General features: G+C 40.3%; 2 protein-coding genes and 1 long non-coding RNA gene across 5 annotated transcripts in view; 2 read left to right on the forward strand and 1 right to left on the reverse strand.

The window, feature by feature from the left end:
• MPZL2 (myelin protein zero like 2) lies at nucleotides 1-12,432 on the forward strand. Of its 2 annotated transcripts, XM_025465348.3 has the most exons (6): nucleotides 4-253; nucleotides 1,243-1,409; nucleotides 1,682-1,892; nucleotides 5,226-5,373; nucleotides 8,421-8,496; nucleotides 10,066-12,432. In XM_025465348.3, exons 1-5 carry the CDS (start codon nucleotides 196-198, stop codon nucleotides 8,482-8,484), a joined length of 648 nt encoding a protein of 215 aa, XP_025321133.1. In that variant the 5' UTR covers nucleotides 4-195; the 3' UTR covers nucleotides 8,485-8,496; nucleotides 10,066-12,432. The 2 variants fall into 2 exon arrangements, with proteins under 2 accessions (XP_035572714.1, XP_025321133.1); XM_035716821.2 differs by lacking the exon at nucleotides 8,421-8,496 and having other exon boundaries at nucleotides 1-253.
• On the reverse strand, nucleotides 11,786-13,413 carry LOC125755092 (uncharacterized). Its single transcript, XR_007410641.1, has 2 exons — nucleotides 13,278-13,413; nucleotides 11,786-11,987 (listed from the first exon to the last, which is right to left on the reverse strand). It is a non-coding gene; the product is annotated as an uncharacterized LOC125755092 (long non-coding RNA).
• The window catches only part of MPZL3 (myelin protein zero like 3), a 24,059-nt gene continuing 16,083 nt past the window's right edge, over nucleotides 13,391-21,366 (forward strand). Inside the window, exon 1 of one of the 2 annotated variants that reach the window (XM_025465347.3) lies at nucleotides 13,391-13,529. In XM_025465347.3, coding sequence (XP_025321132.1) covers nucleotides 13,457-13,529 — 73 coding nt within the window. In that variant the 5' untranslated portion in view covers nucleotides 13,391-13,456. Of the gene's footprint in view, nucleotides 13,530-17,206; nucleotides 20,281-21,366 lie in introns of those variants that run through there. The other variant, XM_049109915.1, reaches the window with a different exon arrangement.

The following is a 21,366-nucleotide window of genomic DNA, read 5'->3' on the forward strand; positions in this document are numbered from 1 at the left end:
ACCTTTCATTCCAGGAAGTGCACCGGCAGAGCAGGGATGAGTCACAGGCCCTGGCACTCAGCTTCCCAATAGGTGAGGGACTGGCTCTGGTCTCTGGGAAAACTCGGTGCTTGTTCTTACTGGAGTGGCCGTGGCAGGGTGCTGGAGCCATCGGTCTGCCCGGTCTGGTCTCTGGGGCCAGGGCTGGGTTCCCTCATGTATGGCAAGAGCACTTCGCGTGCTGGGCTGCTTCTCCTTGGCATACAGCTCACAGGTAAGGACAGGTGGGCGTCTCTCCGCGTGTCCTCCTTCACTGCTGACCCCACAAAGTTAGCTAATTATCTCAGAAGTTGCGAGAGTTTTGTGGGGGGAGCCTGAGCCATGGTGGCAGTTCACTCAGGTTTTGACTTTACTGAAACTGAAGTTGGTGGGTTGGTTTTGGAGAACTGATTTTGGACAAACAGGTTTAAGTGTGTTTCCGCTGCTAGTGATTCCGGCACAGAGAAGGCTTTCTAATCTCAGGTTACAAACTGTGTGTGTGTGTGTGTGTGTGTGTGTGTGTCTACTCTCAACTTCCCAATGCAGGCAGGACTTGGCACTTGGGTTTCTGTGTGCGGGTCTTCTCTGGGACTCGCAGCAACCCTGGGAAAGCTGAAAGAAGAAAGACCCTCCGGTAATTTTTGCAACTGCCCCAAAGTGCGCAAGCTCTAAATGCAAATATCGTGTTAAAAAAAAGAAAGCCACGTGGTATACAGGTTCCAGGGGTGCAAGCAGAAACTGTCTGGGGTCGATTAATTCAATTTCTGCAGAAGATGAGGAACAGTATGAAATCATAACCTAACCAGGACTCTTTCTGGAAAGCTTCTAGGGGACCATTATACACACACATACAACACATAATGCTTCATCTGAAAACATGTCTAATTCATGTTAGGATTACTTTTGATTTTTTTTCAGTTGTTTGTTTCTGCTTTGAATTTTCTTTGCCGACGTTTATAGTTTGTTAGAACCGTTTGGGGTGGGTACCGTGAGGCGAGGGTATGGTGCTGTGGAGACAATGAGCTCACTAAGACGGCTCGCTGTTGTTATAGGCATGGCAAGGTCATGGTTGCATGTAAGTGGGAGTGTGCAGACTCAGGGTGAAGTAAGTTGGAGAACTGGGGCATCTCAGTTCAGTTTCGTGCCTCACTTAGACATCTATTTCAGCAGTGTCAGCAGAAATTCTCCTAATACACATCTTCCTTTTCTTTTCCTTTGCGACAGCCCTTTGGCCCATAGCGGCTGTGGAAATTTACACCTCCCAAGCGCTAGAGGCTGTCAACGGGACAGATGTTCGGTTAAAATGCACTTTCTCCAGCTTTGCCCCCGTGAGTGATGCTCTGACAGTGACCTGGAACTTCCGGCCTCGAGAGGGGGGGCCCGAGCAGTTTGTAAGTAGATTATCATCATTGGCCAGGGGACCCTTGGTTGGGAAGCAGGTCCTCCTCTCTTTGCCCTTCCTGTGCTCTTCTTGGCAACAAGTGCAGGGTGAAGCAGAGAAACAATTCTTGGGACAGAGACCAACAGAATGGAGAGGGTCGGTCAACGGGAAAGCGGGAGGTTCTTGGAGGAGAGTGCAGGTGGGGCAGTGAGGCTGGCCCCCTCCAGCTCAGCCTCCTTGCCCAGGTACTGAAGAAGACCTTTGGCCACTTCTCCCTTCCAGGTGTTCTACTACCATGTGGATCCCTTCAAACCCATGAGTGGGCGTTTCAAGGATCGGGTGGTCTGGGACGGGAACCCTGAGCGGTACGATGTCTCCATCATGCTGTGGAAGCTGCAATTTGATGACAATGGGACATATACCTGCCAGGTGAAGAATCCACCTGACGTTGATGGGCTGGTAGGGGAGATTCGGCTCAGCGTTGTGCACACTGGTAGGTCGTGCAGGGGAAAATGGTTTTGGGAAGCGTGAGAGCTTGTAGAACAGACGGGGTGATCTTTTGTGATGGCTGGAAGAGTAGAGAGCAGGGCTGGCCCTTCAGATCTGCGATCTACAGAGGGAGACTGAAGAGTCGTGGGGTAAAAAGAGAAAGGCTTTGTTTGGTTGTGGAAAGAAACAGAGAGTTAAGCAAACAGACCAAGGGAATCTGTTACAGAAATGGCATTGAGATTGTAAAAGGGAGAGGAAGCAGTTCTCTGATAAAAGGCTGACAATAGATCTGTTCATTCACTCATTTATTCACCAGATACTTGTTGAGTACCTACTCTGTGCCAGGCACTGTCCTGCGCTTGACCCGTACTAGCTCATTTTTTAAAAAAGTATTTTTTTATTTATTCACGAGAGACACAGAGAGGCAGAGACACAGGCAGAGGGAGAAGCAGGCTCCATGCAGGGAGCCTGATGTGGGACTCGATCCTGGGACTTCAGAATCACATCCTGGGCCAAAGGCAGGCACTAAACCTCTGAGCCACCCAGGAATCCCCCATACTAGCTCATTTAATTCACACAACCACCCTAGGCGACAGATACTGATAATGACAGCTATCATTTATTGAGAACTTCCTACATGCCGGTGGCTTTGCATTTGTTATTTAATCTTTATATAGCACATCAGTTTATGGTGCACTTAGGAAGCTGAGGCTCATAGAGATTAAATCACTTGTCCAAATTCATGGAGCTGATACATGGAATCATTTAGAACTCAAAACCAAGCATTTTTCTTTTCTTTCTTTCTTTTTTTTTTTTTTAAAGATTTTATTTATTTATTCATGAGACACACATAGAGAGAGAGAAAGAGAGAGGCAGAGACACAGGCAGAGGGAGAAGCAGGCTCCATGCAGGGAGCCTGACGCGGGACTTGATCCCAGGTTTCCAGGATCAGGCCCTGGGCTGCAGGCAGCACTAAACCGCTGAGCCACCCAGGCTGCCCAAACCCAAGCATTTTGACTTCAAAACTGTACTCTAAATGAGTGCACCCTATTGTTTGCAGTCCTGTAGAGGCAAACCTGGAAACTGTGCCAGGTAACAAAGATCCAAGGCCATAAAACTTCAGAGTTGTAAATCTGGGTTTGAGTTGCTGTTATTGTTTACCAACTGTCAATAAATCTTTTTCTTCTCTCCTTATAGTGAGAATAATATAGCGAGGATTACGGTGAGCATAAAATGAGATAATGAATGCAAAAATTCCCCAAACTCTGACTTGCACTGAAAAAAAAGTTCTTAATATATATATAATATATTATATATATTTAGATTTGAAAGATTTTTATTTATTTATTCATGAGAGACACACAGGGAAGCAGAGACATAGGCAGAGGGAGAAGCAGGCTCCTTGCAGGGAGCCTGACTCAGGACTCAATCCCCAGACCCCGGGATCACGACCTGGGCCAAAGGCAGACGCTCAACTGCTCAGCCACCCAGGCATCCCATAATAGTTACCATGTATTGAGTGTTTATCTTATGTAGGCACAGCATAGAACAATTTACACAATTTTTTTTAGTTTATTTATTTTAGTGATCTCTACACACAATGTAGTGCTTGAACCCATAACCCTGAGATCAAGAGTTGTGTGCTCTTCTGATTGAGCCAGGCAGGTGCCCCAGGAATAGTTTTCTTTCTTTCTTTTTCCTTTCTTCTTTTTTTTAGATTTTTATTTATTTATTCTTGAGAGACAAAGAGAAAGAGGCAGAGACATAGGCAGATGGAGAAGAAAGCTTCCCCCAGGGAGCCTGAGCAGGACTCCATCCCAGGCCCTGGGATCACGACCTGAGCTGAAGGCAAGCACTCAACCACTGAGCCAGTTAGGTGCCCCAGGAGTAGTTTTCTTAATAAGAAGTTAAGAAATGGATATTTTTACTCCTATTTAATAACTTGAGGAAACTGAGGCTCAAATAAGTTAATTACCCCAAATCATACAGCTAGTAAATGGAGGACCTGGTATTTTAACCTCTCTCTGGTGTGTGCTCTTAACCAACACATTATGTTACTGCCCAAAATGCATAAGCTATAAAGTGATAGATTTCCTCCTTTCATTCCTAGTATCATCCTTCGGGGCCCCATCAAGAGGGCTCTGTAACCCTGGAGAAGTCATTTGAGTACCGAGGGAAGTAATGGAATGTCCTTGGACCTCAGTGTCTGAATTCATCTGCATCTAACCTGCATGAACGGGTTAGACAAGAACACACGGTTTTTAGATGGACTGTGATCACTACTCTGAGAATCTAATGAAAGCCAGGGCTCTGCTTCCCACAAAAATAAACACTCACAATATGATATGGGGGGGTTTGTGGGCTTGTGGCTCCCCTCTCTCCCCGTCGTTCTTCACAGACTCCAGGCTGGGAACCCCTGGGCTAGACATTTTCTAATGTCTTTTCTGGCTCTGAGAGTTTACTGGAGTTTATTTATTTAATTTTTAAAAGAATTTATTTATTTATTTACTTATTTATTTATTTGAGAGAGAGAGCATGAGAAGGGGAGAGAGCACAGAGGAAAAAGGGGAAGCAGATGCCCTCAGTTCCCGCTGAGCAGGGACTTGGGGTTCGATCCCAGGACCCCAAGATCATGATCTGAGCTGAAGGCAGATGCTTAACTGACTAAGCTGCCCAGGCGCCCTGAGCTTAACTGATGTTTAAATCAGAAATCGAACTAAAAGACAGGAGACCCAGGGATCTTTCCCTCTGTGCTCCTTCTTGCATCGTTTTATCTATTAGACTATGGTTACTGATTTCCTTGCCTATCTTCCCAGTGGGCATGAGTTCCTTGGAGGTAATGTCTTTTTTGGCTTTGCAATTATCAAGATGTCTGAACATACTAGGCCCTTAATAAGTTGGATAATGACCGACCGAATGCCAGAGGTGAGAGGGAATCCAGGAGAAACAGTTTGGGTGCTGGATTTGATTAGCTCAGCAATAAACTTACCCCCCTAGGTGGTTCCACTGGCTCAGAGGTTCTCAAAGTTTTAGCCTATGTCAGAATAACTTGGAGGACCTGTTAAAACAGATTTTCTGGGCCCTACCTGGAATTCAGGAGGTGCCTGATAATTTGCATTTCAAAGTTTTTAAGAGTGCTGCTGTTACTTCTGGGATCACAGTTTGAGAACCACTAAAGTAGTCTGCATGGCTTTCTTATTGCTACTAGAATTCACAAGGTAATACAGCAGGAGAAAGGAAGATTCCATTTAATGATGAAAATACATCTTTATCTCTTTAGATTTTATCATGTTCCTTCTCTTTTTAGAAACATGAGATTCCCTTTTTCTCCTTACAGTCCGCTTCTCTGAGATCTACTTCCTGGCTCTGGCCATTGGCTCTGCCTGTGCACTGATGGTCATAATAGTAATCGTGGTGGTCCTCGTCCAGCATTTTCGGAAGAAGCGATGGGCTGAAAGAGCTCATAAAGTGGTGGAGATAAGACCGTAAGGCTGGGCAGTTCTGAAAAGTCTTTTAATGCTCTTTTATCATGACTTTTGGTATTTTACACTTGAGCTAAAAGATTTTGGAACAGATGTTCTTCCCTCTGAGTAAGTCTTGGGAAAGAATTCAAATTCACAGGATGGATAAATTAGGGTGTGATTTAGTAACTTTACAAAAGCTTTCTTAATTTTATAGAAGATTTCATTGTAGGCTTTATTATGAAGGATTTAATGTTATCAGAATCTGATTATGTAAAGCTTTTCTAGGATATTGCTTACTTCTATTTTTTTTAAAAGATTTTATTTATTCATGAAGACAGAGAGAGAGAGATAGAGAGAGGCAGAGACACAGGCAGAGGGAGAAGCAGGCTCTGTGCAGGGAGCCCAACGTGGGACTCGATCCCGGGTTTCCAGGATCACACCCCAGGCTGAAGGTGGCACTAAACCGCTGAGCCACTCGGGCCGCCCAAGACATTGCTTATTTCTAATGTAAAGTGTACATTTGTAAGAACCCCTGGGCAGTCAGCATGGGCACTATGGAAAGTCAGCCATGCTGATAGAAGGTGCTCAATAAATATTTTTTTGAGATGAAATTTACCTACTATAAACACTCACTTTTTTTTTTTAAGATTTTATTTATTCATGAGAGACACACTATTTTTTAAGATTTTATTTATTCATGAGAGAGAGAGGCGAGACACAGGCAGAGGGAGAAGCAGGCTTCCTGAAAGGAGTCTGATGCAGGACTTGAGCCGACCCTGGGTTCACACCCTGAGCTGAAGGCAGAAGCTCAACCACTGAGCCACCCAGGCGTCCCTAACATTCACCTTCTTAATATTCACAAAGTTGTGTAATTATCATCCACTAATTCCAGAATTTTCGTCATCCCTAAAAGAAACTCCATTCCCTTAGCCATCACCATTGTCCCCTTCCACCTGCCCCTGACAACTACTAATCTACATTCTGTCTCTATAGATTTTCCTATTGTTCAAAGGCGAGGAGAACTTAAGTGCCCCCGAAATGAGAAGGCATTTTGAAGCTGAAAAACAAAGCAGGCAACTCCATACGGAATACACAGAGTTTAATGTTGAGTGACTTACTGACAGGGAGGGTCAGGAGAATTGCCACCTGGACAACTAGTCTACACAGCTAGTCTTCTCAGAAGTCCCACGTTTAGTTTGCTGGTTTTAAAGGAGCGGGATGTGTGGGGAGTGTTCTCATACACGTGAGTGATCGCTAAAGTTTAGCAGACCTTCTGGCACCATCTGTGCCTCTGCAGAAAACTGATATCTGCACCAGTATCTTAATAGGCCCACTGAAATCAGGAATAGACTCGCTGGGCATTCTGGTGTTTGGAATGTGAGTGTGGAGTTTGTACATTCATCTTTTACATTATATCTTATACATTACTCTAGAACTTGTAGCCCTGAAGAGGTCATTAAGCACACTACAAGAAGAGGGTGGGTCAAAGAGGCAGCCAGTGTGGCCAGCATTCCTATACTTATTCTGGACATTTCATATAAATCATACAGTGTGGCCTTTTATGTCTACTTCTTTGACTTAGTAGAATATTTTCAAAGTTCATCCATGTAGAGCATATGGTAGTAGTACTGCATTCTTTTTTATGGCGGTATAATATTCCATGGCACATACATACCACATTTTGTTTATCCATTCAATTGACGGACACTTAGATTTTCTCTACTTTTTGGCCAGTATGACTAATGCTGCTATGAACATTTATTTATAAATTTTTGTATAGACATATATATATTTTTAAGATTTTATTTATTTGAGAGAGAGAGAGAATAGAGGGAGAAGCAGACTCCCTGCTGAGTAGGGAGCTCAACGTGGGGCTCAGTCCCAGGACCCCAAGATCGTGACCTGAATAGAAGGCAGATGCCCAACTCACTGAGCCCCTAAGATATTTGTTTTTAATTCTCCTGGTATATACCTAGGAGTGGAATTGTTGGAAGACATGGTAACTCTCTGTTTACCTTTTTGAGGGATTGCCAGACTGTTGTAAAAGACAGCTACATCATTCTATACTTCCATCACCAATGTATGAGCTTCCAATTTGTCCATATCCTTGACAACACTTGTCTGATCTTTTGATTATAGCCACCTAGTGGGTGTGGAGTTATATGTCACTGAGGTTTTGATTTGCATTTTCCTAATGACTAATGATGCTAAAAATCTTTCTATGTGTTTATTGGTCATTTGCATATCTTATTTGGAGATCTATCTATTCAAATGTTTTGCCCATTTAAAAGTTGGGTTGTTTTTGTGGGTTGCCTTTTCACTTTCTTCATGTTCCTTGAAGCACAGAACTTTTTAATTTTGATGAAGTCCAATTCATCTATTTTTTCTTTTGTTGCTTCTGCTATTGGTGTCATATCTAAGAAATCATTGCTTAATCCAAAGCCATGGAGATTTGTGCTTGCTTTCTTCTCAGAGTTTTACAGTTTTAACTCTTATGGTAGGTCTTTGATTCATTTTGAGTTAATTTTTGTATATGGAGTGAAGTAGGAGTCTAAATTCATTCTTTTGCATTTTTCCAGTTGTCCCAGCACCATTTGTTTCTTTTCCTCAAGAAATATTTACTGAAGTAAATACAATTGATTTTATGGAGCCGAATAAACCCAATTCCGACTTTAGAGTTTGACTACAAAGGAATAAAGATGACTTTTAGGTCAACACAAAACTTTTTTTTTTTTTTTTTTCTGAATAAGGAATGGAATTAGGGTCTGGATACTAATGATAAACTAAGGTGTCTTCTTTAAATCCTTCAAGTTTCCAAATTGTATTCCCGTCTAAAAGTATTCTGAAGAATGTAGAAGTTCAGATACCCAGGGTCATGTGGAGGCATGTGTATTATTAGATAGATGGCACTAGTGGTTTAGCTCTCTGTGAACTTGGATCCATTCCCAGATACATGTAACGCTTCTCAAAATGGGGTGGGGGGATACATTCCCCAAAGTTTTCTAAGATTTGCCTCCCTTGCTTCTTGTTATTTTCACCTGAAGTTGGTTTCTGCTTCTTTGTTACAGAAAAGAAGAGGAAAGGCTTAACCAAGAAAAAAAGGTCTCTGTCTATTTAGAAGACATAGACTAACATTCTTACATGGTGAGGCTCATAGATGGTTGATTTCTTTCCTTAGCTTTCTTGTCTGGTCCATCTCTAAGGTGGATTTCCCAGATTTTAGGACTGTTTGGTGTTTTCTACACGAAATTAGAGAAGCTGGGTCAGGGAGATAAAAGTCTTCTATTAGTGTTATGGACAGTTCCTCTTTTTTGTTTTGTGCAAAGAATGAGGCAGTTAGACCCTGCTGCCATTGAAGATGGGAGAATTCTAAGATTATTTGAGGCCTTGTGGTTATGCTTACCATAACCGAGAATAATAAATTCACTTTCAGCATGTAAATAAATCTTTATTTTTTTAAATGAAAGAAGTAATATCTACTTGTTTTGTTTTAAAACAATCATGGCATCAAGAGAATGACTCAACAGATATGTCTGACATTAAGAAAGAACTTTTATACTACTTGGGATTCATTTCTACTCCTTTCATTGAGTTATTGGAACCATGAATCTATTTTTAGTAGTGTGTAGTTTTTTTTCCAGTTTTCAGGTTTATTATGCTTAATAGGTAGGATGATTTAATTTTTGTATCATCAGAATGTTTTCTATTCTCTGAAGTAGGTCCACTATTATTTGCAAAGAGAGTCACATTTTTGGAGGCTAAAGCTTCAGGGAAAGGCCTCAAGAATTTATAAAATAGAATATGGAGAGAAATGATTATATTGTAAACCCAGAAGAATTTGGTATCAGAGAGATTTTACCAAGGGCTATTGTCTTTTTATTTTTTTATTTTATTTTATTTTTATTTTTTATTTTTATTTTTATTTTTTTTCTATTGTCTTTTTAAAACCAAGCAGATCCTCTAACAAGTTAGGGTCATAGAAAATGAAGATGGAACTGAAAATAAATTTAAGAAATTAACACAATCAAGTGCAATATGACTAGATGTCCTCCCTGGATGGATACTAATTTGAACAAACGAGTTGTAAAAAAATTTGAGGGGGGACAAGTGGGAGTCTTGAATATGAAAATTTTGAATATGGATAATATTAGGGAATTACTGTTCATTTCTATTAGGTATAATAAAGGTATTGTGGTTACAGAGGAAAGTGACCCTATTTTAAACATACATTTATATATAATATTAATTTATTACACGTAAATTTGTATATGTATTCATTTATATATAACAAATTAAAGGCCAAATAAATATATGGCAAATAATATCAAAATGCTTTAAAATCAGGTGATGGGTGATTTCTATACACTCTTTTCTATTTTTCTGTGTGCTTGATTTTGTTTATAATAAAAGGAGGGAGAAGGAGAGGGAGAGAGACAGAGAAAGAGAAGGCATGCATGGGTATGAGTGAGCTGTGGATCATCCCAGTGTCCATGCAAGGCAGAGGCTATGGATTAAGGACACTGACACTGAGAACTATGTAATAAAGATCAGGAAACATCTTTTAAAAGTTAATTGAAGAGGAGAACAAGTACATTAAAAATATTTTCTTTCATAGTGGAGAACATATCTAATAATATATATGTAATTCATAATTCCAGGTACCTCTATGCACTCTTCCCAAATGCATTATCCATTTAAATTTTTGTATTTCAGGAGGCCGAAGATTCCCAAGAACAAGAACCCTAGGATAAGCTGAAGTTGATGGAAGCTTTTCTTTGGCTTTTCCAGTTGTGACCTGTCTTCCAACCAGCTCTGCTGCAGTACATAACCATGTAGATAAGCAACATCTCTCTGGAACTGGCATAGGGCCCTCTTGAGTAGATACCAACAAACTCACACACAGCCCATTACTAAGGTTTTATTTAATTTCAGAGAGCAAATATTTTTTTAAATGCTCATTTTTAGCTGTTTATACTAAGAAGTTACATTTTTGCCCTTAAACACTCCTTGTGGATTATTAATTGTATACACATACAGTGGTATCAAATAGATGAAAGCCATCTTGTCTGTCATGACATTTCCTTTAGAGTAACACTCCTGCTAAGGTTAATGTGTTTACTCTTTCCTTCTCACTCTCAATTAGAGGGTGAACTAATTCAGCTGTTTTTGATTGATTAACAGAAAATCTTAAACTGTTAAAGAACAGTTTAATTTTTTATGGCTGTCCTTAGGTATGGGGCACATCTTGTTTTATTGAATTTCTTTCAGTATCCTAGATGACATTTGTTTTTTTGTATTATTGATCCAAGTTTTACAATAGCACAAATCTAAATCATAAAGTAGTTAAAGTAGTTAGAAAAGTTTACATAAATGCTCGTAGGTTGACAAATGCCACTTTAGGACGAATCACTTGTTACCTTTTTCACTGTGTTGTGAAAACTGACGGTGCAGGTCTTTCATGAGCAGTGGATACTGTTTAGCTTACTACTCAGCTATCTATAACAACAGAGCAAAATCTTTGCTCACTTGCAGACTGGAGTCATTAAGCAGTTACATGTAAGGATTCTGAAATAGTATATTACGACTATAAAAATTTAGGGCTGGTGAAAAAAATCAACCCTAAATGTTAATTTTGTACAGTATTATATAAAGCTCTGAGAACTGGATGAGATTATTTATTTTTTCCCTTTATTTTATTTTTGCTTTTATTTACTTGCTTACTTTGTGGGAGGGAGGATTTGGTATGGGACAAAGAAACAGCAAAACTAACAATATGAAACCAACTCTATTCATTTTTTCCCTTATACTAGTAGAGAAAGCAAACTTTGTAAGTGGGCTATGGAAAGAAGAGTCCTTTTTAAAAGTGTTTAGTCTCCCAGCGTCCTTCCAAACTTAAGGTATAGTAGCATTTATTAAAAAAATAGAAAACATCTGAAAGTTTAGTTGCCCACCCCTCACCCCATCTTTATGGTCTCATATTTTCAGTTTTCACTGACTGGGCCAAAGATGCTCTTTCTCTTAACAAACTGGAATTTTGAAATAGGTCACCTGTATTTAAAGATGCTGAACCTTGACATATTTTTGAGTATTTTAAAAATAATGGGTACAATTTACATATGAACCTTGATTTTGAATTCATTCCATACTTGTCTCATTTTGTCTTACAATAAAAAGTAGTTTTAATACTTAGTTTTGAAACTAAAAATTAGATTTAAGGTCTATATTATCTTTAACTCACATTTTCTATTTTTCTCCATAATTCAACTTTTGAAATAACAGTATTTTTTCAAACAAATGGCCTGGATGATGTTCCATAGTGTAATGACTAAGTAATTAAAAACTCATGGAAAGTCTTTGCAGCAAAACTTGTAGCTTGTTTCTTGGTTAAATATTCAGGGGTTAATATGACCCTGTTGTTCAGTGTCTTCTTCCATTTTTTTTTTTTAAGACTTTACTTATTTATTCATGAGAGACACAGGCCGAGGGAGAGAGAAGTAGAGACACACGCAGAGGGAGAAGCAGGCTCCATGCAGGGAGCCCGACGTGGGACTCGATCCCAGGTCTCCGGGATCAGGCCCTGGGCTGAAGGTGGCGCTAAACCGCTGAGCCACCCGGGCTGCCGCAGTATCTTCTTCCTAAAAAGAAGTTTTGTATTGTAATTTATTTTTTATTGTGCTTTAAATACATATGTAAATAACCTTTAGTAATAAAGAATCATCAGTTATATAATTTGCTTATATACAAATCTACAGATTATACAAAGCAAGTATCAAAAATCAGATGGTCAAATATTTTACCTTTCCTTGAGAATTTTCTTATAGGGAGCCTAGAAGTCAATAGTGGATAAAATTCGTTTATTCTGGATAAATAAATGTGTATGGATTTCCACAGAATTCTACATTGACTTGGATAACTGGGAATTGGGTATGACAAACTATTTAGTTTGGGAACTCTTTTGAAAGAAGAGTATCATCTATTCTGTTTGGTACTCTTTTGTTACCTTCTTAATAGAGAAAAATGACTAGCTTTCAAGTCTGGTAATGGAACGGGAATTGAAAAATAAAAGCGTATTAAACTTTCCCCAAAGCCGAAGCTTGCTTTTGTTCCCCTCTTGTTTTCATCAAATACACACAGATTCCAAGAGGATCGGTTGACTAACGATTGGAGCAGGGTACCACCCCATCTCTTATTTTTTTTCACCCCATCTTTTTTAGAAGAATGGGACAGCCTCTCTTCATGTCACTTCCAGCATTATGAAAACAGGAGTTGCTCACTTTTCCCACCCAAAGATACCCAAATCCAGTTCCTTTTCCCTCTATTTTTGTGTTGTAGTCATTTCATCATCGTCACCGTGAGCAGCAGTTTAATAAACACTCAACTGGGGGATCCCTGGGTGGCGCAGCGGTTTGGCGCCTGCCTTTGGCCCAGGGCGCGATCCTGGAGACCCGGGATCGAATCCCATATCAGGCTCCCGATGCATGGAGCCTGCTTCTCCCTCTGCCTGTGTCTCTGCCTCTCTCTCTCTCTCTCTGACTATCATAAGTAAATAAATAAAAATTAAAAAAAAAAAACATTAAATAAACACTCAACTGATGCAGGTCCTGAGTCGGATGCTGCGACAGTTACACGCACCACGAACCAAAGACACTTGAGCTACACATTCGTCAGGAAGGCCCAATACATCTTTATCTATCGGCTGATCCTGTATGATCTAGGTCTTTTCTAGCTCTAAATTTATAGGAACCTATTTTGAATCAGTTCAAATAAAATAATCTGTAGGGAGTAAAAAAAAAAAAAAAGACTTATGAGGAGTAGGAAGATCAAGACTATTTAGTACCACTGAATTCCAGACAAATAAATTGTAATTTTTTACAAAGTCTGTGGCCTACTTCATTGTCAAGCAAAAGAGAATAATTAACTCTTACTCGGGACTCAGAGCACCTTTCAAGGTGTGGCTCTGGAAAGATGCCACGTTCCTATGGCAACTACGAATCGCCATTTTAAGTGTTCTCGCGGCCTCCCGCCCTGACGTCACTTCCGGTATCACCTGTGTGGTTACCGGGAGCCGTAAACAAGGTGTGCAAGCATCCAGAGAACTGTCGGGATGCAGCAGAGCGGAGCGGCTGGAGGCCGTGGCTGCGCTCTGCTCCCACTGCTGGGCGTCCTGTTCTTCCAGGGTGAGAGCTCCGGCTGGCGCCCCCCACTTCCGGTCGGGGGGTTAGGGAAGATGGTCGGTTTTCCGGTTCCGGTGGGGGGGGGTCTCAGGAAAGCCCCCACATTGCTCCTCGCAGTGCCGGAAGTGGGAGGGGGCGTGCGCCTCTTGTATTCGCCACCCGCTGAGTGGGCAGCTTGTCCGTGCTTTCCTGAGCCCTGGGCTCGACCACCTTGCGTGGCTCACGTGTATTCTGGCGATGGCTCCACCCGATGGAACCACGGAGGCCTCCGGCTTTGGGGGCACCCTGTGCTATCTTGTGATGGGTTATCAGCGCTTGACGCTGCTGTGGTTTTGTGGTCTGTGTGTCCTGAATAGGAAGGGGCAGTTCTAGTGTTCAGGAGTTTGGCTCAGTAATTTTGGGAGGGAAAATCATGACTGTTGGTACTTTTAATTTTTTGTAGGTGATTGCCAGAGCCTTGAAAGTGAAATATTTATTAGTCACAGAAAGGATGTGCTGTGATTTCGTTCCAAGAGGCACATTTTGTTGGGGGGAAAAGCAACTGGTGTAGCATTTTATTTTATTTTATTGTTAAAGATTTTATTTATTCATGAGAGACACAGAGACATAGGCAGAGGGAGAAGCAGGCTCCCTGCGGGGAACCCAGTGCTGGGCTCCATCCCCGGATGGGGATAACCACTGAGCCACCTAGGTGTCCCTAATGTAGCGTTTTAATAACATTTTTATAATACAAGAAAGGGCGTATCAATGTTAAAAATTTTAATCTATTAAGTAATATCAGAAGTACAGTATTCACGCTATGGTATAATCTTAGAATTAAGATAAATTTTGCTTTTATGCAATTTTCAAATTGCACTAAAGTCCAACCTAATTACCTTTCATTTTGGAGTGCAATTATTTCCTGGATTTGTGTGTGTGTGTGTGTGTGTGTGTGTGTGTGTGTGTGTGTTATCAGGAAATCATATGTTAGTAGAACTTGGATTGTTGAAACTTCGTAAAGTTTCCCGTGGGTAAGTGGGAATTTCTGAAGGGGGTCTTTATCGTGAAATCTTCAGTTCTAAATCTTAGCAGGTAATGCCAAGAAGTTTTTATTTATTTGATGACTAATATTCATGTTGTTGGCACACTCCCTGATCCCTCCCAGCACTTTGTGTCATCACAAGTGTCCAGTTTTTCAGCTAAATTCTTTTGCAATATAATATTTAGGCTGACCTACTATCACTCTAAATAATCCCAGTTTCATTTGTCTCTCTCCCTCTCTCCCACGCAAATATTCAGATATTGTCCTATTGAGGGAAAAACCCTAGAAACGATGGGTGGTTTATTTTTTATTTTTTTAAAGATTTTATTTATTTATTCATGAGAAACAGATAGAGAGGCAGAGACACAGGCAGAGGGCAAAGCAGGCTCTATGCAGGGAGTCGGACGTGGGACTCGATCCCCGGTCTCCAGGATCACGCCCTGGGCTGAAGGCGGCGCTAAACTGCTGGGCCATCCAGGCTGCCCGGATGAGTGGTTTCTTAAACTTGATGTCATTTCATATTGAGAAGTATCCATCAAATACTCCATATCAAATAATTCAAACTTAAAAGTTTGTTTTATGGTCCATATAAACTCGAATTGACTTATCTTTTGTCTTAAAAAAAAATAACAGCTTTATTGAGATACAGTTCACGTGCTATACAATTTATCCATTTGAAAGGTACAGTTGGGATGCCTGGGTGGCTCAGCCTTTGAGCCTCTGCCTTCATTTGGGCTCCGGGGCGTGATCCTGGAGTTCCTGGATCAAGTCCCACTTTGGGCTCCCTGCAGGGAGCTTGCTTCTCCCTCTGCCTGTGTCTCTTCCTCTCTCTGTCTCTCTCATGAATAAACAAATAAATAAATCTTTAAAAAATAAAAGATACAATTGAGTGGTTTTTAGTATATTCACAGACTTGTGCATCACCACCATAATCAGTTTTAAAATATTTTCATCATCCCAAAGAAAAACTTCATACACATCAACAGTCACTCCCTATTCCTCCCTTCCCTCAGCCTCTGGCAGACACCAGTCTACTTTCTATTGCTATGGCTTGCCTGTTCTGGACATTTCACATAAATGGAATCATATACATTCCTTTGTGGCTAGTTTCTTTCACTTTGTATGTTTTCAAGGTTCAACGTTTTAAAAAATCCGTTAGCCAATAGACTTTGGTCTCATATCAGTGTTTATTTGCTTTTCCTCTTCAAAGATAGGGCCCATTAAATGATTAGCTTGTTTGAATTCTCCAAGTTATAAACACGGTCCTGTTATATCAGTTGTCATAGCATGTGGAAACAATAAATTAGCTTAGAGTTCTTACACTTTTCTCCATTTAAGTGTGTACTTTTATGAACCAAATATTGACAGATTTGTATTTCGGGAAATTGGTTGTACAAAACTGGGAGTTTTTTCACATTTTTTTCATTCCTTCGTGTATAAAATTAATGTGTGTTTAAATGTGGTTTTCTTGGTTCCTCCCAAATTAAAAAAATTGTTAATTATTATGAGTATATATATATTGGCTATTTTGACCTGGCAAGAATGATTTTTTTACTCAGGAGAAAATTTAAATCTCCCTAAGCACATTAGGCCTAGGATGAAAATTTCTTTTTTCTTTTTTTAAGATTTTATTTTATTTATTTGAGAGAGAGCACACAAGTAGTGGGGAGGGACAGAGGGAGAGGGAGAATCAGACTCCCCACTGAGCAGAGAGCCTGATGAGGGGCTCAATCCCAGGACCCTTGAGATCATGACTCAGAGCCAAAGGCTGCCACTTAACTGACTAACCTACCCAAGCACCCCTAGGTTGAAAATTTCTAAATGAATGTAACAGTGGATTAGTAATTTTTTTCTTACTTTTTGAGTGGATTAGACAAATTATTTTACATCTGTTTATCATAAAACACTTTTAATTTCCGTATTTATATATATATGTATATAAATGCACATATCATAATTAGCTTAATGCATTTTTAGAAACAACACGCCTGGGTAGCCAGCACCCAAATCAAGATATAGAATGTCACTGGTACTCCAGAAATCTTCCTTCTATTTTCTTCCAGTTATTATCCTTTCTCTCCCAAGGGGAACCAACGTCCTGACATATAGATTAGTTTAGTTCATCCATGGCTCTTACTTTTCTCTATACACTTAAGACTCACTTACTTAGTATTTAGATTTCAGCAAAATGACTTTACATATTGATAACTTTATGGGAGAATCATGCTTGTGAATATGGAATTCAAATATATTAACAAGAAGTTAGTTGGTAGGTAGATTTATTAATGGTGTACTTACTATAATTCAGTAACCAAAATTTGCTGAGAACTTGTAGTTTTTAAGCTTATTTTGCAATAATTTTTGTTCCATAAAAAGGAAACTTTGATGGTTTCATTCAGTTGAATATTACTGAGCATTCACAGTGTGCTAGGCTCTGTTTTGATGAGCTCAGGGTCTATTGGAGAAGACCGACAAGTCATCAGGTAATTTTAGAATCTGGTACTAAGAGAAGAATGTGGGAGCACAGAAGAGGTGCCCTTAATCTGCCATGAGGGTACAGGGAAGACTTCCTGGATGTGCCACCAAAGGTAAATCTTGAAAGAAAATGGAGAATGAGTAAAATTCCAGATGTAGAAAGGAACATGAACGAGGCATAGAGGCATTAAATAACTTTCCAAACAAATTTTCTGAAACTTAAAATTTGAGTGGGTTAACTTAAATCACATGTGGAGTTTGTATGTGTGTGTGTAACAGAGTTGGCTGGAGAGACATTATGAGATTCCTACTTAGAACTGTAACCCATATATTTTTCTTTGCTCTAAACCAGGGTTGGCAAACTTTTGTAAGAGGCTAGAGAATAAATATTTTATTTTTTATTTTTATTTTTCTACCTGATATTAAGGTTTGTTATATAGCTACAGTAGTCCAAGAACTGTGGTACTTATACAGAACTGGACCCATAAATCGGTGAACAGAATAGTGAACCCAGAAGCAGGTCCACACAAATATGTTCAATTGATTTTTATTTTTTAAATATTTTATTTAATAGAACATGAGCAGGAGAGCAAGAGAGAGAGCAATTGGGAGTGGGGGAGGGGCAGAGATAGAGGGAGAAGCAGACTCCCACCTGCGCAGGGAACCCGATGCCAGGGTCAATCCCAAGACCCTGGGATTATGACCTGAGCTGAAGGCAGATGTTTAACCAACTGAGCCATCCAGGCATCCTGAGAATAAATATTTTAGGCTTTGTGAACCATATGGTCACTGTTGCAACTACTTATAAGGTTCTGTGTATCACAAAAGCAGCTATAGACAATTTATAAATATATAAATATGGCTATGTTCTAATAAAACTTCATTTACAAAGAGACATTGTAGGCTACATTTGGCCCATGGGCCATAGTTTGCTGACCTTTACCCTACGCCAACTAACCATTGATATTATCTCTCAGCTATCTCAAAGGCATATTAAACATATCCAAAATCAAGCTTATGTTCTTTCCTATCAAGCCTGGTACTTCCTATCAAGCCTGGTCTTTCCTATGTCAGTGAATGGTATCACCAAGTCAGAAACCTGGGAGTCATCCTTGACATCTCTGTTTCCCTAACATTCCACAACTAAGCTAACACCAATTCTTGCTGATTTTAATCTGTAGGTATTGTCTTCCTGGTTCTTTCCATGTCTACTACCACCAACTCAGTTCAAGCTTTCTTTATTTCTCATTTGACTATTTTAGTAGCCTTCTAAGTAATCTTATCTTTACTCTTGACTTCTCCTGCATGTCTTCCCTCGAGTGATCTTTTAAAAATGAAAACCCCATCATGTCTCTTCTCCTTCAGTCCTATGTTTAAGTATTTTCCATGGCTTTCCATTACTGTAAGAATAAGGACCCAAGTGTCTGAGGCTCTGCATGATCTGCTTCCTGCTTACCTCCTAGCCACACCTTTCTCTTATGCTATTTGTGTTGGAGCCATACCGCCTTCCTTTTGGTTCCTTGGCTGACTGTGCTCCTTCCTGGCCCAGGACCTTTGCATATGTTGTATTCTCTGCCTGGAATGCTCTCCATCTCCTCACCTTGTTACCTTTTCTTCAGAGCCCAACTCAAAAAGTAACTTTTTCAGTGAAGCTTTCATTAGTCACTCCTTGCTTCTTTACCATAACTGGTGCAGTTCTCATAATCACTCTTTTTGTCTTTGCTTCATGGTACTTATCAGATTTTGTAATTATACATTTGTCTTTATGATTATTTGATTAATGTGTTGAACTTTTGCTTTATTTTAAGCTCCAAAATAGGGTGTGTATTTATTTTGCTCACATTTAATTCCAGGCTCAGAGGGTGGCACAAACCAGATCCTCAGTAACTATATGTTTGAAGAATGAGTGAATGAATAAGAGTATTGTCATGAAAGCCTTGGGATAGAGAAGGTCTAGGAGCAAGGAGTCACTGTATCAGAGAGATCAGTAAAATCAGAATAGAAAAATACCTATTGGAGTTTTTATCCCTTGGATTTTGTAGTTTTAAGACATGATGCCCTTTACCAGAAATGGTAGTGGACTCTGTATTGTACAATAGCGGTCCACAAGTGGATGGGAAGGCAGGAAGTGCAGGCATACCCTGCTCTTTCACAAACCTGGCTTAGAAAGGAAAAAAAAGACAGTAGTTGGGGTAACATGTAGTATTTTGGGGTTAAGAAAAGATCATTATTATTTTGCTTTATTGTTACTTGTTTATTTGTTTTTAAGGATGGGAGAGACTTCTTTGTATTTAAAGTCTGAAGGGGGAGAGAGCCCCTCTGGAAAGGAAGAGTTCGAAGAGAGTAGAGACGTTTTTCTGCTGAAGCAGGACCTGGAAGGGAGGGATCCAGGGCAGAACCAAAGGATTTGGCCTTGCGTAGGAAAAGAGATACCACACCCTTTCAGATTGGATGTGGGGATAGGTGTAAATGCAGGAGAGTGCATGGATGGGCAGTTTGTATGGCTTTACATTTCTTGAAAAAAGTAAGAGGAGAAATTTCCTTCTGAGAATGAGGGATTTGGAGGTTGCATAGAGGATGGTGAGAATGTCAGAGGTTGGAGGAATCAGGAAGAGGAGCTAAGGCTGGTTAAAGGGTCATCATGCCTCATTAAGGGCTCAGCTATGGGTAGAATCCATGACTTTCTTATGGTATCTATCTGTGCAGTTGTGTGATTATTCTCCTTCAGTGTATGACAGGCATAGTATAGGAGTGGTTATCTAGGGCTGAGCTTTTCCTGAATGGGTACACTGGAAAGGGAGGAGTGTAGAGGACTTCAGAATGTGGAAAATATTGCAAAAAGGGGATAGGAAGAGAGTGGGTATCTGATCAGCACACTTTGTCCCTATACTGGAATTTTTGGTGACCTGTCCACTTCCTTCTCTCAATCTCTGTCTGCTCCCTTCCCTGTGAGTTTTTGCCCTTGATGTGCTGTGTGTAACAGGGGAAATAGTCTTTACAAATTGAGGGCAATCAACAGTATGTGTGCTTGAGGAGCATTATGTACTAAATGCTATGAGAACAGTAAAGAAAGAACAGTGAGCTGCACCAGGGAATTTGGAAAGGTATCACAGAGGTACTATGTGAGCAGAGTTTTGAAGGTGTGCAAGCTTTGGGCTGTGTGTGGTATGGAAGGACCAGGCAGGATTGGTAGAAATGGGGACAGCCTTCCAGACAAAGCCATATTCAAAAAGAGGCACATTGACATGAAAGGACAGAGTAAGTTTGGGAATGGCAGACATTCTGGGCATGGTGAAGGGGCTGGGATGGGTAGATAGGTGGAGGCAGAAGTTTAGGACCAGATTGTTACTATGTGGGTTTTATTCTATAGCCCAAAGAAGGAATTATTGAAGGTTTTTGAATGTTTGTGGTATTCATTTTAATAACAACAGCTAACATTTATTGAAAGGTTCTATTTCACATGCTGTGCTAATAAGCATTTTATGTGTTGTCTGATTTAATCTTATCAAATCCTTACAGTGATCCAGTGAAGTAGGTCTTGTCATTTTTTCCTTTCTAAGGAAATCGAAGCTTAAACAGGTTAGGTAACTGTGATTAAAATCTTACAGCTAGAAAGTAGCTGGGCTAGAATGCAAGTCCAGGTCTATCTAATTCGAAATCCATGCTTTCAAATCTCTCAACCATATTTACATTTTAGGATAAAGGAATAGTATGAGGAGAGTGTGGATTATCCATCCATTCCTGAGGTTGTGGGAGAGAATAGGGGCTGAGGGATGAAGGCTTTCCAGATTGAGGAACAGCATTTGCAAAGTCAAAGGAGGAATGACAGGTCATTGGCAACGTCAAGAGTGGCTACTGTGGAGGAAAGAGAGGTAATCCTCATCTTTGGGACGGGTCAGAGTCTTATTAGAGTTGTGAGCTCAGTCTTGGTGTCCTCCTTTTAAGAGGAATGTGAACAAACTAGATTGTCTTGAGAGGAGCAAGAAAAATGATTCAAAGCAGACAGAGGTAAAGGTGTTGATGACTCATAATTGTGTCTGTGATGGGAAAGGTTGAGAGAGTGTAGGCAGAACTGAAGGCCCCGGTAAGGTTGAAGCCATCTAACCTTCACTGAACACTTACTCTCCGGGGGTAGGCAGGCTTTATAGTGTTACATCTGTTTTAACTCATTTATTCCACACAGTGACTTTCTAAGGTAAGTGCTGTTAATTATTCTCACCAGGGTGAGAAGCTGGAGTGTAAAATAGCTTGCTAAGACCATAGAGCTAGCAAGCGATAGAGTTGGGATTTGCATCCTGCCTCGACCAGGGGGACTGTGGGTTTTCAGGATGGTGTGTGGGTTTG

This window comes from Canis lupus, chromosome 5 (assembly GCF_003254725.2).
Source record: "Canis lupus dingo isolate Sandy chromosome 5, ASM325472v2, whole genome shotgun sequence".
Lineage (NCBI taxonomy): Eukaryota > Metazoa > Chordata > Mammalia > Carnivora > Canidae > Canis > Canis lupus.

Excerpts from the sequence above, each read along its gene's own strand:
- MPZL2 (XM_025465348.3), top strand. The coding sequence starts at position 196 with ATGTATGGCAAGAGCACTTCGCGTGCTGGGCTGCTTCTCCTTGGCATA. Across the intron at positions 254-1,242 it reads CCTTGGCATACAGCTCACAG|CCCTTTGGCCCATAGCGGCT; the intron begins GTAAGGACAGGT and ends CCTTTGCGACAG. Across the intron at positions 1,893-5,225 it reads GCTCAGCGTTGTGCACACTG|TCCGCTTCTCTGAGATCTAC; the intron begins GTAGGTCGTGCA and ends TTCTCCTTACAG.